General features: G+C 39.2%; 1 protein-coding gene across 3 annotated transcripts in view; it reads right to left on the reverse strand.

Moving 5' to 3' along the window:
* Nucleotides 1–5142: 5142 nt before the first annotated feature.
* slc26a5 (solute carrier family 26 member 5) overlaps nucleotides 5143–21324 on the reverse strand; it is a 42418-nt gene continuing 26236 nt past the window's right edge. For all 3 annotated transcript variants that reach the window (XM_055653173.1, XM_055653174.1, XM_055653171.1), the window contains 7 exons: nucleotides 18768–18874; nucleotides 17708–17777; nucleotides 17500–17592; nucleotides 15310–15417; nucleotides 12918–13172; nucleotides 11374–11428; nucleotides 5143–7661 (listed from right to left, as the gene is read on the reverse strand). In XM_055653173.1, coding sequence (XP_055509148.1) covers nucleotides 7534–7661; nucleotides 11374–11428; nucleotides 12918–13172; nucleotides 15310–15417; nucleotides 17500–17592; nucleotides 17708–17777; nucleotides 18768–18874 — 816 coding nt within the window. In that variant the 3' untranslated portion in view covers nucleotides 5143–7533. The remainder of the gene's footprint in view (nucleotides 7662–11373; nucleotides 11429–12917; nucleotides 13173–15309; nucleotides 15418–17499; nucleotides 17593–17707; nucleotides 17778–18767; nucleotides 18875–21324) is intronic.

A 21324-nucleotide genomic window follows, 5' to 3' on the forward strand; every position in this document is an offset into this window, starting at 1 on the left:
CTATTTAATCTGAGATGAGGGCAGTTTTCCTCTTTAGCCGATGAATATCCCGACTATCCCACAGAGGGCAGTGGAGGCCAAGTCACTGGATGGATTTAAGAGAGAGTTAGATCGAGCTCCAGGGGCTAGTGGAATCAAGGGACATGGGGAGAAGGGTTATTTATTGGGGACGATCAGCCATGATCACAATGAATGGCAGTGCTGGCTCGAAGGGGTGAATGGCTTCCTCCTGCACCTATTTTCTATGTAATTGATTTGTTACATCACACCATGGTACATACAGTCATTGGACACTGAAATGAACAGCCTTTATGCCTCAATTCCTGAGGCAATTAACTATTTCCATCATAATGAAGAAGCACTGCAAAAGTTAAAGGAATGTGGTAAAATGAATAGGATGACACAAGACAAATTCACTTTAAAAGATTTGCTGAAGGCTGAAATTAAGACATCTTGCATTAATACAAGTGAGAATTTTTCAGTCAAAATCCTTCAAATCCACAGGAAATAATGGATTAAACAGATTTATTTAGACAAATCATCGGGGAATATGGGTGGAGTACAGAAATATGGTAGAGATCAGTCATGAATGTATTGAACAGTGAGCAGGCTCAAAATGCACATTGGCCTGTTCCTGCTATCTTTCTCCTGTTACTATCAATGAGGTGTTTGACAATAGAGGAGAATATCCAATTTTAAAACCAAAAATTAATTACAATTTTGTCACTTTAGACGTATAAGATCTGATTTCATTTTAATCTTAAGGGTTTTAAAATCGGGAACAACATTTTCTTCAAAATCCAATTTCTTTGGACATTATCTGATGTCAGTCATAGTATTTTGATGTTGATTCATTCTTCATAGAAACAATGGTCGTAATATTTATGGTGAAAAACTTAAATTCACCAGTGGATAAAGTCATGGGCAAGAATTGAATTTTTTTTTTTTTTTTTTCATCTATCTACACTATAAAACATTCTTTTTTTGTAGGTCTGGTCACTTATTTACTATTGGATAGAATAAATCTGAGTAATTATCTTGTCTGAAAATAGCTAAGCTAAAAGTACTGTACAAACTGTTCTGTGGTATACATACTGCTTGACAAATTTTATCATGGTTTAAGCCAATATTGTAGAACATTTTTAAGCAGAAATGACAAACAATAAAACTGCTACATAGGTGAAATCTGAAGGCAAGCAGCAAGCCTTGTGACAGTGCCTAGTGGCAAGAATGTCTCAATTATTGACAGTAACATTGAAGACGCATTTATTGAATTATCCCACCATTTTGTCCAAAGCTGAGCACATTTTATTTAATTCTTATTATGTATCCATCTTCCCCATAACTTCCCATTATGCATTAGAGTTTGAGAATCCCACTGCTCGGATTTTTAAAAAAAGCTGGATTCTCCATCTGATTTCCTGGAGCCATTCATATATTGTTAACATCTAGTTCAACACTGCCAAAAGCAAAACCAAAATCAATGCCATAAAAATCAAAAGGATATATGAAAGGAAACAGTACATTGGTCAAATTCTATGGTGCCCTGGGGAGAATGTATCTGGAATGATGTGTAGAGGTCTAGTGTCCCCATTTCAGGAAGAATATACTTGCACCATATGTTCACCACATTGATAATTTAAGGAGATTAAGCAGACTAGACCTATGCTTCCTATAGTTGAAAACAATGTGGGCGATCTTATTGAAACATACACAATTCTCAGAACTTGAGAGGGTAGATGCAGTAATAACATTTCCCATGAACCTAGATCCAAGGATCACCATCTCAAAATAAATGATTGGCACATAACAGCCGAGTCAAGAGGTTTCTTCGAGGTGAATTGCCAAGGCAGTTATAGACTCTCAGCCATTGTCTACATTAATTGTTTAACCATATAACAATTACAGCACGGAAACATGCCATCCCGGCCATACAAGTCCGTGCCGAACAAATTTTTTTTTTTCCCCCATAGTCCCACCTGCCAGCACTCATACCATAACCCTCCATTCCCTTCTCATCCATATGCCTATCCAATTTATTTTTAAATGATACCAATGAACCTGCCTCCACCACTTCCACTGGAAGCTCATTCCACACCGCTACCACTCTCTGAGTAAAGAAGTTCCCCCTCGTATTACCCCTAAACTTCTGTCCCTTAATTCTGAAGTCATGTCCTCGTTTGAATCTTCCCTATTCTCAAAGGGAAAAGCTCGTCCACATCAACTCTGTCTATCCCTCTCATCATTTTAAAGACCTCTATCAAGTCCCCCCTTAACCTTCTGCGCTCCAGAGAATAAAGACCTACATTATTCAACCTATCTCTGTAACTTAGTTGTTGAAACCCAGGCAACATTCTAGTAAATCTCCTCTGTACTCTCTCTATTTTGTTGACATCCTTCCTATAATTGGGCGACCAAAATTGTACACCATACTCCAGATTTGGTCTCACCAATGCCTTGTACTATTTTAACATTACATCCCAGCTTCTATACTCAATGCTCTGATTTATAAAGGCTAGCATACCAAAAGCTTTCTTTACCACCCTATCTATATGAGATTCCACCTTCAAGGAACTATGCACGGTTATACCCAGATCCCTCTGTTCAACTATTCTTCAATTCCCTACCATTTACCATGTACGTCCTATTTTGATTTGGCCTGCCAAGGTGTAGCACCTCACATTTATCAGCATTAAACTCCATCTGCCATCTTTCAGCCCATTTTTCCAAATGGCCTCAATCACTCTGTATACTTTGGAAATCCTCTTCATTATCCACAACACCCCCTATCTTGGTATCATCTGCATACTTACTAATCCAATTTACCACACCTTCATCCAGATCATTGATGTACATGGCAAACAACAAAGGACCCAACACAGATCCCTGAGGCACCCCACTAGTCACCTGCCTCCAACCCGATAAACAGCCATCCACCATTACCCTCTGGCTTCTCCCATTCAGCCACTGTTGAATCCATCTTGCTATTCCTGCATTTATACCCAACAGTTGAACCTTCTTAACCAACCTCCCATGAGGAACCTTGTCAAAGGCCTTACTAAAGTCCATATAGACAACATCCACTGCTTTACCCTCGTCAATTTCCCTAGTAACCTCTTCAAAAAATTCAAGAAGATTAGTCAAACATGACCTTCCAGGCACAAATCCATGTTGACTGTTCCTAATCAGACCCTGTTTATCTAGATGCTTATATATATTATCTCTAAGTATCTTTTCCATTAATTTGCCCACCACTGAAGTCAAACTAACAGGTCTATAATTGCTAGGTTTACTCCTAGAACCCTTTTTAAACAATGGAACAACATGCGCAATACGCCAATCCTCGGGGACTATTCCCGTTTCTAATGACATTTGAAATATTTCTGTCATAGCCCCGGCTATTTCTACACTAACTTCCCTCAATGTCCTAGGGAATATCCTGTCAGGACCTGGAGACTTATCCACTTTTATATTTTTCAAAAGTGTCAGTACTTCTTTTACTTTGAACCTCATAGTATCCATAGCTACTCTACTAGTTTCCCTTACCTCACATAATTCAATATCCTTCTCCTTGGTGAATACCGAAGAAAAAAAAAATTGTTCAATATCTCCCCCATCTCTTTCGGCTCTGCAGATAGCTGTCCACTCTGTCTCTCCAATGGACCAATTTTATCCCTCGTTATCCTTTCGCTATTAATATAGCTGTAGAAACCCTTTGGATTTACTTTCACCTTACTTGCCAAAGCAACCTCATATCTTCTTTTAGCTTTTCTAATTTCTTTCTTAAGATTCTTTTTACATTCCTTATACTCCTCAAGCACCTCATTTACTTCATGCTGCCTATAATTATTGTAGATCTCTCTTTTTTCCGAACAAGATGTCCAATTTCCCTTGAAAACCAGGGCTCTTTCCAATTTTTACTGTTTCCTTTCAACCGAACAGGAACATAAAGATTCTGTACTCTTAAAATTTCCCCTTTAAATGTCCTCCATTTCTCTTCTACCTCTTTCCCATAAAACAAAATGTCCCAGTTCACTCCTTTTAAATCATCTCGCATCGCATCAAAGTTAGCCTTTCTCCAATCAAAAATCTCAACCCTAGGTCCAGTTCTGACCCTCTCCATAATTATATTGAAACTAATGGTATTGTGATCACTGGACCCGAAGTGCTCCCCAACGCATACCTCCGCCACCTGTCCCGTCTCATTTCCTAACAGGAGGTCCAGCACTGCCCCTCCTCTAGTAGGTACCTCTATGTATTGCTGCAAAAAACTATCCTGCACACATTTTACAAACTCCAACCCATCCAGCCCATTTACAGAATGTGTTTCCCAGTCTATGTGTGGAAAGTTGAAATCTCCCACAATCACTACCTTGTGCTTACTACTAATATCTGCTATCTCCTTACATATTTGCTCTTCCAATTCTCGTTCCCCGTTTGGCGGTCTATAATACACCCCTATAAGAGTTGCTACACCTTTCCCACTTCTCAATTCCACCCAAATAGCCTCCCTAGATGAGCCCTCCAATCTATCCTGCCAAAGCACTGCTGTAATATCTTCCCTGACTAGCAATGCAACACCTCCACCTCTTGCCCCTCCAATTCTATCACACCTGAAGCAGCGAAATCCTGGAATATTTAGTTTCCAATCACAGCCCTCCTGCAACCACGTTTCACTGATCGCCACAATAACGTTAATTCCGTTTACCCATTAACGGAATCCAGGGATGAGAGTTGATATAGAAAAGTAGGCCTTAAAAGGATAAGCCATAACCTTAATGAATTATGGAGCATTGCTGAATGACCATCTCATTCTGATGTGTCAAATATGGCTTGGTACTTAATATCTTTGGTATAAAGATGATTAAGAGCTACCACTAGAACAGCTGCCAGAGGAGGTGATGGAGAGATATAATTACAGTAATTAGAAGGCATTTGGACAGAATAGAAAACAATGGAGGTATGAGGACCTAATGCAGTTAAATTATATTTGCATAGATAGATAATATCAACAAGGCCGGGCCTGGTCCTGTGCCGAACATTCACAATGTAAGAAAGAGATAAGCTTCCCGTTTGATCAGCAGCCGGTAACAGTAAATTCGAGCAAGATAAAAACTTCTCACTGAAGAGGTCACACAGAAATAACTTGCAATAGTTTCTTTATTGTATAAAAATACATTACAAATAACAATAAATTGCATTTTCAAATCAAGAAATTCTCTTTTACATTTCAATTCACAAGAATAGATTGATACAAAATTCCAAATAGCAGCTTTGGAGTTCAACTTGTGCTCTTGTATCAGCAATTTATTCTATATTTTATATGTTCAGTTATCAGAGCACAACATAAAACAGAACAGTTCTAGAACTGGTAAAATGGAGCGAGTCATAAACCTCCAAAACTAGTAAAGAGCAATATCTTTGTTGTGAATTTTTAATACCTACTTTTAAGGCAAATTACAATTATACCTGATACACGATTCCAGGTGGATTCTGATGGCTACTGTATCAAAATACCACGAGAGCTAACCATGTTAAACCTGATCATTTGTATGGAAGGCTATCTAGGATGTTAAAAAAATGCCAGAAATGTTATTTTTGAAAGATAATGACTACAATGATAGGTAAATAAATTTAAAGTCAAGACAGCTACTATTGTTGGACCTTAGGAACAAGGAAAAACAAAATTGGAAATGTGCAAAACCTTCAAGATTATAAATTTTAAGGACTTTTCCCTTAGTGATCCTTCAACATTGTTTCTATATCCCCAGGGAATAGATTCCTTCATTTTGAGAAGAAAGATCTGCCAGTCAGATGTCAACATCTTGTCAAATTCCTGATTTATCTGAGCCTTCTTAGTCTGACAAGTGACAAAACCGTACAATGATTTATTTGAAATTTACAGGTTTCAAAGACTTAACATTAAACAATGAGATTTTTATATTTTACGTAAGAAATCACTGATATAAATAAAGGTGCTTATTTTGAGTGACAGATTTATTGTTATGCCAACAATGCAGTGCAATGTATATAACCTCTCAAAGAACAAAGCCATCCCAAGCCTCAGAGTAATTACGATCAGGTGAATATACGCGTTATTCGCGCCGGGATGTTTTGCTCCCTTCATACAATGTGCAGTAGAACAGATCTGGGAACAAACAGTAGTTTACTTAAGATATGTTAGTACAATGAATAAGTACTGAAAGCAAACCAGCTTTAACACAACTAAATTTACAATATTTGTGCTTTGGCCACCTGACAACACGATACAGAACACCCACACTTTTCCACCACTGTCCTTTAATTCTTCATTGTACCTGTATCCAAAACAGTCTAACAGTTTGTATTGTGATATTTATATTGCTCTAAGTTGTAGAAAATTAATAAAGTATAAAATTGACCTTCAAACACCATCAAAAAATAATGGTCACTTCTGAGTAATGAAAAACAGGTTTGATGATTAAACTATCAAAATTCAGAGATTTTGCTAAATTTCATAATTTAAAAAAATATTCACATTATCACAATAATATTTAGTGCCACCTGTGAGCAGTTTGTGAAAATTGCAATTGGCAGTGACATTGGAAAACAATGTCCACCTTTAAAGCATTATGTGAACTATCTGATGTTAATCGAGATAGTTGTAATACAACTGATTTCAACCTCACTTAAATTGTAAGACTAGGTCTTGTGCCTCTTGCCCAAAAATAAATTCAATGACAGCATCTCTAAATAAAAAGTGATTTAAAGAAGAAATGGGAAATTCAGTAGAACATGAACAAGGAAAGCAGGATAGTCAGAAGCCAGGGGCCAAACTCTCAGCACAATATGATAGTTGATGAGCGATAGATAAGACAAATGAGTGAGGAGATAAATCTTCCAGATTTAGATTAGTAACATAATTCCACAAAAACATATTAAATATATTTTACATTCACAGGACTGGCTAGAATTGTATTAAGAATTATTTTGCAGAATGCACTTAATGATTAAGATGAATGTTTCAAAGAAAAACAACAGCAATAATGGCTAAGTACTCAATATATGCATGGTTGTAAGCTCTATTAAAAGTAAAGGCCACTCTCTGGCATGGTGTGCACCATTGAGAATGCTGGTTCTACTCGACTCTCCACATGATGACAGAGGCATGGATGAAGATGGGAGCAGATCTTTTGTTCTACGAGGAGGTTATTTATTCTGCTCGGCTCAGCTAGAATGAAAGCACGTCTCTTGAAGGTTGAGCAATGAACAATGCATGAGCAAAGTTCAGGATGAATAGAGAAACAAGTGGTTTAAAGTTCCAAAATAGATGAACACAACTTCAGAAAATTAGTTACCAGTATTGAAATGTCTCCATCCCAAAACTACAACATATTGAAGTTGAAACTCAAATTGGTCACAAATGCATAAGCTAGTCTTAATGGGGTAATATTCCTGTGATTATGGTTGAATGGTGATTTCTCAAGTGACGAGATGATGCCTGCTCCAAGTAATGCGTTTCATTAAGATGGCAAGCTGCAGCAAAGGACTCTTCTAAAGTGATTCAGAAGCAGCTTTATGTTGGCAATACAGTACAGCATCATGTACACTGTGAAACAGAAGACTTCTTGTAATTGAGCTATCAAAGAATTCCAGCCGTTCCAGATCTGCAATTACTGACCCTGTCAGGAAAAAAGACATTATACAATTATACGTTTCAGATTTAGAAAACAAAAACGTCATCATATGGAGAAATAATGTGTGCGGACATGGCGTCGAAGGACGAGAAGCCGAAGCAAAGAAGTGGAAGCCAAATAACCAAACGGAAACAAAGCCGAAAAAGCAAGTAATCGAAAGCGTAAGAAGCCGAAAAGCCAACTAACCGAAAGGGCGGGACGCCTAAAAGCAAACTCACTGACAGGCTGCGTCGCCTACAATGCAACTCACCGATAGGCCGCTCTGCCGAAAAGTTAAATAACGGACATCGCATGGCGGGGGGGGGGACTCGTCAATGATTGGTCCAGACCCCCACGTCCATCACATCACTGGCCGGTGGAGATGGGAGGGTGCAGGCCATTTTCCCACACAAGCCATAGGTGACTGGGCACTCTAAACCCGAGCACCAAGTTGTAAGTGGCCGAAGGAGCGCATCCCTTGGGACAGCCCCCACTCTCCCACGGCCACGCTCCGCCTACCCCGTGCGGCCGCACTGTGATGGGCTGTGAGTCGGCAGCGCACACACACACACGGAACAGGTGTGGGACAGGCTGGTCCCTCCGCCCACCCAGAGTCACTGACCACGATGCACCTCCATTGGACCCCAACACCCACACCAGGGTAAAACATGGGGATGGGGGGGAGACACAAATTCCCTGGCACGCTGATGACAAGTGTGCATGACAACAAACAATGTTATCTCCTCCCACTCCGCCCCGCCCTTGACAATAAGTAGGTATGTTACAAAACCTACCTGAATCGCCATTGGGAATCTGCCCTCAGCCATGTCGGCGATTTTGGCGCTGTTTGGAGGGGGCGGGTTTAAAACGCGATTTTTACTAGGCTGTACTAATCGCACATGTTCAGCCTAGTAAATCATTAACGAAAAATCGCTGCAAGACCCGGTCGCAAAAGGTATTATTAGTTTTATAGGCCTCGATAATATAGTTCTAATAGTTTTAAAATTACTCTCTGATTTCGCAACCTCTCGCAGCCCCAGGGTTTTATAAAGCAAACAATTAAAGGTATGTACCTTATTTTTACATTAAATGGGGCATATATATAACCCTGAATATCAAGTTATCTATAACGAATAGTTCATTTTGGGCTTTTTATATCCCGCAGTATTTTTCTCGGCATTTGAGGGCACTAATCCAGCGCGCTGTCAACATTCTAAACCAGCGCGTTCCACATGAACCCACTAGAAAGCCGATTTAAATGGGCATTTATTTACAGCAATTGAACACTAAATTCCTTCCATTTGGCCTATAAATTAATGTAAATTAGATATAAAAATCATGTTATATTGTGAATTATTTGTGAATAATCTTTGGACACTTAGGCTATTTAAAAATGTTAATCTTTCCTTAAGAAATGGGCGTTTGACTATCCAAGATCACAGCTTTTTTGTAATGTCCATTGAAAATCAATAGGGAACAAGATGCTAATTTCCGAGTATGAAAATGGTCATAACTTTTTTAATACTTGAGATATGAAAGTGAATTTGGTGTCAAATTAAACTTATTGTTATGCTTTATCTGATGGGATAAATTGCAGACGTGATTTTTTAAATCTCAAAATTTTGTAACATTGCTACAATAAGAAGCACGTTTTATTTATTGTCTAAACACAGTAATACCATCTGGTTACCTGCGTAACACACAAAAGCTCCCACGCTCAAAACAGATGATCTGTTTTAAACGAAGATGAACACAAAAAGCTGGAGTAACTCAGTAGGACAGGCAGCATCTCTGGAGAGAAGGAATGGATGACGTTTCGGGTTGAGACCATTCTTCAGACCTGGGGGGGGGGGGGGGGGGTGAATCAACCGGTGTGGGTGTCAGGGGAGTGAATCACCCTGGGGGGGGTTGGGGACAGGGTCATTGACTCTGGGTGGGCGGAGGGGCCAGCTGATCCCACACCTCTGTTCCACCCGGCCCCGACCCGTGTGTGTGCAGCCGCATGGGGAGACGAGGCGGAGTGCGGAGCGTGGCCATGGGACAGTGGGGGCTGTCCCGAGGGATGCACTCCTATGGCCGCTTACAACTTGGTGCTCGGGTTCAGATTGCACAGTCACCTATGACTTATGTGGGAAAATGACCCCCACCCTCCCGTCTCCACCGGCCAGTGATGTGATGGATGCGGCAGTCTGGACCAATCACTGACAAGCCCCCCCCCGTCATGTCCGTTAATTGACTTTTCGGCAGAGCAGCCTTTCGGGAGTTTGCTTTTAGGCGTCCCACCCTTTCGGTTAGTTGGCGTTTCAGCTTTGTTTCCGTTCGGCTTCTCGTCCTTCGACGCCACGTCCGGGTACCAGAAATAAGACCATTAGTAAGAAAGGGATTGAAGATAAAGATTTCTATGCAACATCCATTATTTTTAAAGCCTTTAATTCAATTTTCATCTAAGAGGTTGTTTGCCATGCTCGTTGAATAACTGTTCAGCTACCTTTTACTCAAATGCCAATTTTCTCAAATGCTAATCAGATGCAAATGAGCAGTTGTCAGGCTAGGTGAATGTGCAGCAACACAGGAGATGGAATACAGTGTAGAAAAATATGAGGCCATCCACTTTGGCCGATTAAACAAAAACAGAGCATTCTATTTGAGATGGTGAGAGTTTGAAAAGTATTGGCATTGGGAGAGATCAGGGTGTCCTTGTATACACATCAGTGAAAGTTAATATACTACCATTCTGCTCGTCCTCTTGGATAAAGAATTCAAAACGTTCACTACTGCCTCTGAAGATATGTTTTTCTTTTTTTCCCAATCGTCAATGATTGATCCCTTGGATTGAAACTGTGATTCTCCATGACAGAGAGAATCTCTATCCTGCATATATCCTACCAAGCCCAATTTGAGATCATAACTCATTTTCATAGAGACCAGCAATTCTACTTTCTTCAAAGTACAAAGAAATTCAGCACATCACTGTATATTCTGATGCACTACAGAAAGTGTCCTGATTGGTTGCATTATGGCCTGGTACGGCAATTCCAATACACAGCTACACAATAGGCTGCAGAGTGGAGGACTGAACAATGTCGATCACACAGTCCTCCCTCCCATCGAAAGCATCTACGAGATGCTGTGTTAAGGTGATAGTCATTAAGGATCTATCATCAAGGATCCCTACTATCCAGGCATGATCTATTTTCACTGCCTTAATCAGGCTAGAGAAGGACAAATCTGAAGTCGCACACCACCAGATTCAGGAACAACTACTTTCATACAACTATCAGGTTCTTGAACCATCCTGCACTACCTTAATCCTACCTCAGTAATAGAACACAACCTGTTGCATTGCCATTGACTTTTTTTTTCTAAATTTGTTTTGCATTTTTTTTCTTTTCATCATCTTACAAAATTTGCAATGTATAATTTATACCTTTCATAACTTTACAAGTTACAGGAGCAGAATTAGACCGTCCGGCCCATCAAGTCTACTCTGCCATTCTAATTTCCAATGGTGCTCAACAGTATAGATGCAAGTTTTAGGTTTCTCCCGACAAGGAGTCTAAAAACAGAAATCACCATTTCAATTCAAGGGGTTTACCAGTTAAGAGTGAAACAAGGAATTTCTCTTTTGAATTCTCTCAGCCACCGAGTATATTCAAGGTAGAACTCAATAGATAGGAAAACCTAGATACTCTCGCATGAAGATGGTATTTATACCTACCATTACATCCAGATATGGAGACATTAATTCCAATTTCTGCATATTTCTTTAGCATCTGAAAATATCATAAGGAAACACCATGTCAATTAGGGACAAATATAAGCCTGAGTTTTATCATCTAATCTGTTATAGAATTTTAAAAAGCTCCACATTTTAGACTATGCTAAAGGCTTGCCAAGATTATACAAGTATCATATCAGATAGATCAAGGTCACCAGTAAAGTCAGTTGACTCGCCTAGTGATGCCCGAGTGTTTGGAAAATCAGTGGTCCTCAAAATGTGGGTTTTTGTTTACTTTCCGAGCTCAAATCTTTTCTCTCTAATACCTTTATCTCATTGTTTAAAATTAATGACCCGATTTATTTCGCATTTAAGTTTTCTCTTCTTGCAGTTGAATATCCTAGAATATTTAGTTCCCATGTCAAAGGCTCTATAGCAACCACTAGATGGTATTCATTTATTTCTATTGAGTTGCCATGTTACAAGTAATTTATACAATCAACTAAGGAGCCTTTTATTTGTCATTGCCATTTCATTTACTCTGATTCCAATTAGAGATATACTTTTACATTTGTGAGCAGTCCCATCCCGAATCACCCTGATTATCTTTACTTATGTGGTTTGTGTTTGTGGCTTTATCCCGTAAATATTCTAAACTTCCTCTCAGAACCATCCTCTCCTTTATTTAGTTTGTCTGAATATTTCACGTTCTTGATGCTCACTTTCTTCATTTGCAACTGCATGACTGTGTTGGGAAATATGCATATCTGAAGTTGAGTGGGTTTGTTGTTTCCCCAAGTCGCTGATTATCTTTAGACGATCAAAAGCTACAAGGAGAACCCTATGATACCAAAGGCAACTTTCAGAATAACTACAAACTTATGTCGGAATACGAAAGGGTGAGGAGAATAATGCCACAAGACTAAAAGAGCAAGTTCACAGACTATCAATTTGTAATTTTAAACACTTATTTTAAATTTAAAACACAACTTTATTTACAAAAATCCTACTTTATACAAATTCACCCATATATTTTTCAAGATAGTAAATAATATGTTTCATGGTATTCAGTAATAACTGGATACAATATATTATGTTAGTTTAACTGTGAGCAGTGGTAGGGTGATTATTCAATGAATTAAGAGAATTAGAGCAAGTGTATGATTATAGCTAACTTTAGAAAATGGACGGAACTGACTCACAGAACAATCTATGGACAGTCCTTGGGAATAAAACCCTCACACAACCAGGGGACAGCCTGGACATTGCATTATTAATTAGGATTGCAATATATTTCTCACCTGTTATTTAGACAGGAAGCACTAAACTTTAAATACCAAAAATCGTGCGTTTCTGCTCGATTTGAATATTGACAGTTTAAGACTTGTACAATTGTGGGTCAACTAATAAATTAAATTTACAATTATGTTGCAACGTTAGGGACAGGGAGAACATAACGACAAGGAGCTATCAAATTGAGAACAAAGGAAATTCACCTATGCCATGGAATATTAGCACTTTCAGTCAAAATGATTCATACTTACCATTTTAAGTCCGTTTATTCCAACAGAATCTACAAAATTGACTGGACTAAAGTCCAGAATTAATGAATGGATGTCAGATGGTGTTTTGACAAATGTTGTTTGTTCTTCATCTAGGCTTTCCCCTGGCATGTTTGCTCCAGTGCTAGCAAAATATATCTCAGCATTCTGCATATTTGAAACTTCTTTTGCAGCCTCGTCATTTTGATGGTCTTCAGACACTTTATTCTGAGTTACATGCTTCTTTTCACTTTTTCTCTGCAAAAGTAATTGAGAAACCGCCATTGTATAGAGTTTTTTTATACAAAGTAGTCTCAACTAATTACCAGACTAATCTAATACGCTGCAGTTAATAATTTATTGAGAGGAACAACTTACTCTCAAAGGAAAATAACAAAGTTAGGAACAAAGTAAAATAACCGTGGGAAATGCAGTTGCTTTTATTGTTTTAAAGATTGGTAGATCTACAAGTAAAATACTTCCTATTGGAAGAAATGCAACAGGCACAAGTAGAAAAACAGGAAATACTGAATGATGAAAAACAGGCGCACAAGAAACAAAAAGTAACCATTGAGGTTGAGCAAGCAACTAGGAAGAAAAAATGCTTAAAAATATCTTGTTCAAATTATGTAGGGAGTGGCAAGTTTCCATTTTGAGATCAGTGTGGAATGTTGTTCTCCTCACCTGAAGTATATACTTGTCTTGTATATACTTGCTAGATAAATTGCTGAAATGATGGGCATGTCCCATAGGAGAGATTGACTTTGACATTTTCTCTATATAGTTTAAAAAAAAGAGAAATAATGTCATTGAGACGTACAATATTTTAAGCAGGGTTCGTGGAAAACATGCTGAGAGATTTTCCTTTAGCTGGGCTTATAGAATTAGTGGGTATTGTCCCAAGATAAGAGAATAGCCATTAAATTCAAACATGAATGTTACAAATCTTTTTGAATTCCCTACCTCAGAAGATTGCAGTGCTCAATGGGTATATTTAAAGCTACAATCAATGGATTCTAAGGAAACCAGAGAATACGATGAGTGAGCAATGAAGCAACAGGTCAATCACGATCTTATTTAAAGGGATTTACAAATACCAGTTTTTTATTTTTTTGTATTATGCTGCTGGATGCCGGAAACATTATGCAGCAGTGCAGTTTTCTTTCCTGTTCTTGACTTTCATTTCCTGTTTTCTTGAAATTTCCTCATCATATGGTTTGCTTGCACAATTTCATTAATGTGCACATAACAAGATTATTGCATTACAAAGTGTATATATTTATGGAAAATCTAGAGCAATAGATGTAATGCACTAATATCCCACAAAGAGCAAAATGCTGAATGGAGAAACTATAACTTTTATCACACAATGTGATTATGGCTCCCATTAGACGGTATCATCTAAACTCAAAATTAAAATTCAGCAAAGTAAAGTGGAATCAAAATTTTACTTCATTCTAACTTTTGCGAATCCGAGGAAGAAATTGAACAACTTCTCAGCAGCCACCTCTAAACTTTATTTGGTAAATCAGAATGCTCTAACGGCTACTCATTAAATAGCCAAGGTCAAAAGTGTAGGCAGGACAAAACCCGCCACCGGCAACGTCATGTCCGTTATTTGACTTTTCTGTTGAGCGGCATTCGGTTCGTTGGCTTGTAGGTGACGCTGCCTTTCGGGTAGGTGCTATTTCTGTTGAGCGGCTATTCGGTGAGTTTGCTTTTAGGCATCCTGCCCTTTCGGTTAGTTGGCTTTTAGACATCCCGCCCTTTCGGTTAGTTTGCATTTAGGTAGCCCATTCTTTCGGTTTGTTGGCGTTTCGACTTTGTACTCTTTCGGTCATTTGACGTTTCGGCCTCGTTTCCATTCAGTTCTTTGGCTTCGACTTTTTTGCTTCGGCTTCTCGTCCGTCGACGCCACGTCCCCACACGGAAAGGACACGGGAGAAATTAGAACCAATGGGGTTTAGGACAGGGAGAGGGAGGAGAAGCACTACTTTAAAATAAGGCAGTGGCCATTTAAGATTGACAAAGCATTTTTTTTTTAACGAGTATCAAGAGTCTTTAATTCCATCTCTGAGATAGCGAGTTCAGGATTTTGGAATTCTGAAGCCAAAAGGTAGATTGATGCTCAATAAAAGGACAAAAGGTAGACCAGTAGACCCGAGTCAGGAGTTTAAGTTACAGTCAGATCAGTCACAAGCTCATTAAATAGTGAAACAGATGTGTGGCCAAGTACCCTACTGCTACACATCATTCACATTGTTATGTGACCAGGCCATGTTTGGAACAGATCGAAAGAGAATACAGACATAATACATTTAAAGCTCGGTTAATTAGCTTCTACCTTGTCAAAGTTACACATTTGAATCATAAAGCTTGTCATATTTATATTTACCAATTTTAGGAAAGCATTCTTCTTTCCCTCTGACAACTTTGCCTTTTGTTTCATTTTCTTTTCAAGAGTTTTCTTTTCCAATAATATTGCAGTTGGATTTATTTCAATCTGAAGTTTAAGAATTTAGAGATATTAGCCACTTAAAAATGCAGCAAATCATAGAATTGTACATGACAGAAATAGGCCTCTCAGCTCTACTCATCCATGCCAATGATGTTGCCTTTCTACCTTAATACCAGTTTTCCACATTAAGTCTCTATCCTTCTACTCCTTTCCTATCCAAGCAACTGTCAACATCCCTGTTAAACATTGCAATTAGCTTCCTCTATCACTTGGTCTGTCAGCTTGTTCCACACAGCAATCAATCAAATTATTTGTGGAGTCAGCAAACTAATCAGTCCACCTGCATGTTCATCCAAGTCATTTGAGAAACAATGGTCCCAGCATTGTTCCCTATAGTATACCCCTAAGCGGTTGGCTGAATGGCAGAAGGCAAAGCGTGTGAATAAAGGAGGCTTTTTCTAGTTGGTTGCCAGTCACTTTTGGTTTATCTGCAGGGGTCGGTGCTGGGGCCGCTACTCTTCATTCGCATATCAATGATATGGATGAGGCAATTGATGGCTTTGTGGCCAAGTTTGCAGATGATACGAAGATAGGTGGAAGGGCAAGTAATGTAAAGAAAGCAGAGACTCTGCAGAAGGACTTGGACAGGTTGAGAGAGTGGTCAAAGAAGTGGCAGATGCAAAGTGTGCAGTTATGTATTTTGGCAGTAGGAATGAAAGCGTTGACTGTTTTCTAAATGGGGAAAAAAATCCAGAAATTTTAGGTGCAAAGGGACTTGGGAATGCTGGTGCAGGATTCCCAAAAGGTTAATTTGCAAGTAAGGAAGGCAAATGCAATGTTAGCATTAATTTCACCCGATCTACCCTATCCATGCCATTCATCATTTTATACACATCTAGGTTCACCCCTCAGCCTTCCAAAGTTCCAGTAAGAATAAACCCAAACTTTCCAAACTCTTTTAACTGCAGCCATTCACGGCAGGCAAAATCCGAGTGAATCTCTTCTGCACTCTTTCTAACACGACCGCATCCTTCTTATAGCGTGACAGCCAAAACCAGACATAACACTGCAAGTGCAACCTGACCAATGTTTTGTACATTTGCAGATGCCTTCCTCACCGCCCTAGCCAATAGCAAGGCAATTTATAGGGAGAGGTTGAGCAGGTTAGGATTTTATTCCCTGGAGCACAGGAGGATGAGGGGCGATCTTAGAGAAATAAATAGGGCAAATGCATTTTTATCCAGAGTAGGGGCACCAGGAACCATAGATTTAAGGTGAGGGGGAAAAGATGTAATAGGAACCCGAGGGGATCTTGTTTTTTTGGGTGATAAAGCGTGATAGCTAAATCGAACGAACAGCCGGAGGAGGTAATGGAGGCAAGTCCTATAATACATTTAAGAAACATTCAGATAGGCGCATGAATAGGATGGTTATAGAGGGATACGGACCAAGCACATGCAGGTGGACTAGTGTAGATGGGCATGTTGGTTAGGGTGGGAAAGTTAGGCCAAAGGGCCTGTTACCACGCTGTAAGACTAAACACAAAACCCATCCCCAAGATTTATTTTCCGCACAACTATTGATGTAATGATCACTGGCCTACCCGTCCTTCTTTTGAATGTGAACATTGGCTATGCTATCTTCCAGTACCTCACCAATACTAATGAAGATGCAAACATCTACGTTAGAGCCCAAGCAATCTTCTCCCTTGCTTCCTATAACATCCTGGGATAGATCAGGTCTGGCCCTGGAGATTTATCCACCACTGTGCATATCAACATCTCTACACTTTCTCCTTTGTGACACCGACATGTTTGAGAATAAGAGTACCCTGTGCTAACTCTCCATCCTCCACATCCTTCCCCTGCTGCATACTGACAGGAAGTTTCATTTTGGATCCCACTCACAGCTCGTGGCTCCACACGCACATTTCTCTTTTGGTCTCTGAAAGGAATTTGTTTTTCCTAGAGCTAGCCTCTCTCTCTTTGAATATAGTTTTATGGCTTTGGGATTTTGCTGCCGAGAATATTTAATATCCTCACTTTGCCTGATTTCGTTACCTTTACTCTCATGATTTATAAATGGCAGAAACAAAAAAACTCATTGTAAAAATCATTCATTACTCACCTTTTCCTGCAATGCAATGACATACAAGTCAATATTGCCAAAGTACAGAGAGGAATTTGATTGAAATATCTTTATCCCAGGGATTTCCTGCACCTAGAATGCAAATATTTTTCATCCCAATCAAGATTATGGAAGTATTAAGCAAATCGGCAACTTGAACCTATGGTTCATCCACAGAGAAATAATTAGAAAGACATATAGTTCTCACCTCCTCATAAGCTTCTACATCCCAGTAGATATCTGTATTCGGTATCTGACCAAGAACCCTGTATTTAGGACTGCAAAACGAAATTGGTTTTACTGTTATATCAACAGAAAGAAATGTAAAATATTTTATTGTGATTCTTCAGAGGTACCATCTACAAAAATACAATGTTCAAGGTTCATAATTCCCAAATGAAAAATCAAACATTGGCTATCCAAAGTGATTGTGTAGTTGGTACACAGAACAGCCGGACCATGAATAAACTCATTTTAAAGTGACAAATGGTGTGCTAATCAGAATGCTTGATCTGCATTCAACCAGGCATGTGGAGAGTATTCCATAACACTCGTAACATGTTATGTGAAAGTGAAGAGGCTTTGGTATCTCAGAAGAAACTTCAAATGATGGAATCATGAGCAAATATAGTGCTGGAGAAACTGAGGAAGTGGGGCAGGCAGCATTGTGGGGGGAATGGACAGATGATATTTCAGACCGTTGTTCAGATTACGAGGTGTTGTTCTTCCAGTCTGCTTGTGGCCTCACTATGGCAGTGGAGGCTTTGGGATGTCAAGTGGTCAGTCTTTTGCTGCAGGTTACAAAGCCCTGAACTACTCATTTAGCCTTGGGTTTTACATGGCTGGTGCAGAATATCAATCCTGGATGTTGCAGTGCCAATAACGTCATGGAACATCAATGGCGGATGGTTCATGTCTCTCAATTTGATAAGTGCCCTGAATTTAAGCAGAAAATAATATTGATGCCACATATCAGCCAAATTGTTTTAAACTGATGCACAAAGAAATATGCGTGTCTGAAACAGGACACATTTAACCATGCCCATTTCTTATCTTAAAAGTACTCTGAATGGGCATTCATGCCAGCAATGGCGAATGTCAAGTGCAAAAACACTGCTTAATAGTACTGCACAATAACACAAGGCTGTGTTTGAAGTAGATGACCAGGACTGTTACCAAAAGAAAAATTACACCAAAGGTTGCATGAAAATGCACACATTTAAAAAGTAGATGTTCAGCCATCAAGCAATAAGATCTTTGTATCTAACCTTTGTGTTCTAAAAACAACTCCAAAAATGGCAAATCCCACTGCAACCATGAGTCCATAGTCCAATCCCAAAAGAAGAGAGGCCAGAAATGATACAAACCACAATGTCTAGACAAGAAAGGATTATAGTCAGTACAAAAATGACACCATACTGTATACATGGAAAGGAATGTCAGGAAGATATTTTACACCCGGGACAAGAGGAAACAGGGATGTATTACTCCACACGACTCGACATGTAGCCAGGGAGGAGTTGTACATCAGGGGTTGCATATTTCTGTGCAAACAGGGAGTAGAACAAATTGTGTCTACACCTCCCTTACAGTCAACACTTGGGGCAGGATTGCAATGAGCATGTGGGTGCTCTGCAGGGCAGGGAGCAGCAACTGGCATTAAAAAAAGAATGCATTTAAAATATTTTGAAATTAAGAATCTATATTACTATGTTAGAATATTTGGGTCCGTCATTTTAATAATTACTTTGGCAAGCTACCTTGTACATTCAGATTATTATCTGAATGGTGTCAAGTTGGGAAAAGGGGAAGTATGAAGTCTCATGGGGCGAATGCCAAAACAACATGATACATATTTTCATTCAAAACACAATAGACTGTTGCAACTCTACCCAGTTAATTGAATTAATTTGTTATGCCCAGACTGAGCTGTAGTTTTGCAGTTACCTCTTCAGTCAGATCATCTTCAACAACACTTGCTGTGAGCTGCAAGTATATCATAGATGTGTATTGTTGGGTGTACACTTCAAATGGTTTGAAAGGAGCCAAAACAGTGAAGTTAATGAATTTGGCAGATACATTTATTCAGAACCTCTTTGAACCTGATTAGCAATGTGATCTTTTAAAAAAAAAAATCCCATTTATATAGCAGCCCAAGGAAAAGACCATATGGCCCCTCAAGCCACCTCTGCCATTCAATAAGATCACGGCTCAACTACTATCTCAACATAATTTCCCTACCCCATTTCCAATAATCGAAGTTATTTAATATCCAGAAATGTATCCATCTGCTTTGAGGGCATTTAATGACCAAGTTACGCAACTCCAGGGTAGAGAATTCCAGACATTCACCATCCTCCGAGGGATGACATTTCTTCTCTTAAATGGAATATCCCTTATTTTGAACGTTTGACCAAGTTCTAGTTTCCACGTGCATGGAATATTCTCCCCTTCTGCCTTGCCCTCAGAATTTTGCATTGCTCAAAGATCCTCTCACTCTACCAAACTCTACTGAATAGCAGTCATCTATTAAATCTCCTTGTAAAAGACAGACCTGTCAATCCGAATAATCCTCACTACACTCCCCAATAACAAAGATATCCTTCTGATCAGAATTCTACACAGTACTTCAGGTGTAGTCTAAACAAGGCACTTTCCAATGAAGCAAGACATTCTCTCCATGTGCTCAAATCCTTTTATTTGATCCCCTCGGCCTTGTTTGTCTAGTTTTTGATATGGCTAGTACAATTTCCCCCAAAAATTCATAATGAGCATTATGACCCAAAGAGCCTGAAGTATTACAGGGTACATTGTAGTCAAATAAAGACAATTTCACAACAGAAGAAATCATATGGTGATCTGTATAAGCAAAGTTATAGAGTCCAGAATCAAATTGGAATTAGTTTGAGGGGATTATTAGAACAGAGCCCTACTGTACAGGGGGATTTTATAAGACTCAATATGTTCATACATGGTTAGAAGTATCCATCCACACGAATTCATTTTTCTTGATCTTGGTCTATAATTCTTATTGATTCATCAAATGTCATCCAAGTACTTTTAGAGACACTAAGGGCCTTTGCCTCCATCGTCAGGCTGAAGAGATCAAAATCCTAATTACTTTCAGGTTGCAAACAAATTCTGAACTCTTCTAATTATTAATTTGTTATGCCTACACAGAGTTGTAGTTTTAAATCTATGCACTCCAGTTAAATTAAGCAGTTGAGATAAAGAACTGCAGATTATGGTTTACAAAATTAAAAATGTGTTGGAGTAATTCAGTGGGTCAGGCAGCATCTCTGGAGAACATAGATGGGTGACATTTCAGGTCGGTACACTTTTTCAGACTGATCACGGAAGGGGAGGAGGAAATCTGGAGGGGGGTTGGGGGGTCAGGTCAATGTCTGGCAAGTAATTTGTCAGATACGAGGCCAGATATGAAAAACAGAATGTGTGACATACAAGAATGGAGAAGTTGTGAATTGTGAAGCTTGAGCAAGGAATGTATTGGGAGGGGGAGGGGAGAAAAAGTTGCCAGGTGTAACTGCCAACCTCTTGCCCCCCCTCACCTCTTTTTTCTACCCCTGTCCCCTAACTGAACTCGTACCAATTCCTCTCCTCCCCTTTCACCTGCATCCCCACCTCAAGAATGGTTTTGATCCAAAATGTCGCCTGATTAAATTAAGCTGGTTGGGGAAAATCAGTGAAACATCACCCAAGTTGCTAGAAGATGCTGTAGAAGGTCTGATATTGAAGCATTGACTTTGCATCCATTTGTTTCTCCGGCAGATTAGTTGCATTTAATTTGTATTTTCACCAGGTTAA

The sequence above is a fragment of the Leucoraja erinacea genome, chromosome 22 (assembly GCF_028641065.1).
Source record: "Leucoraja erinacea ecotype New England chromosome 22, Leri_hhj_1, whole genome shotgun sequence".
NCBI lineage: Eukaryota > Metazoa > Chordata > Chondrichthyes > Rajiformes > Rajidae > Leucoraja > Leucoraja erinaceus.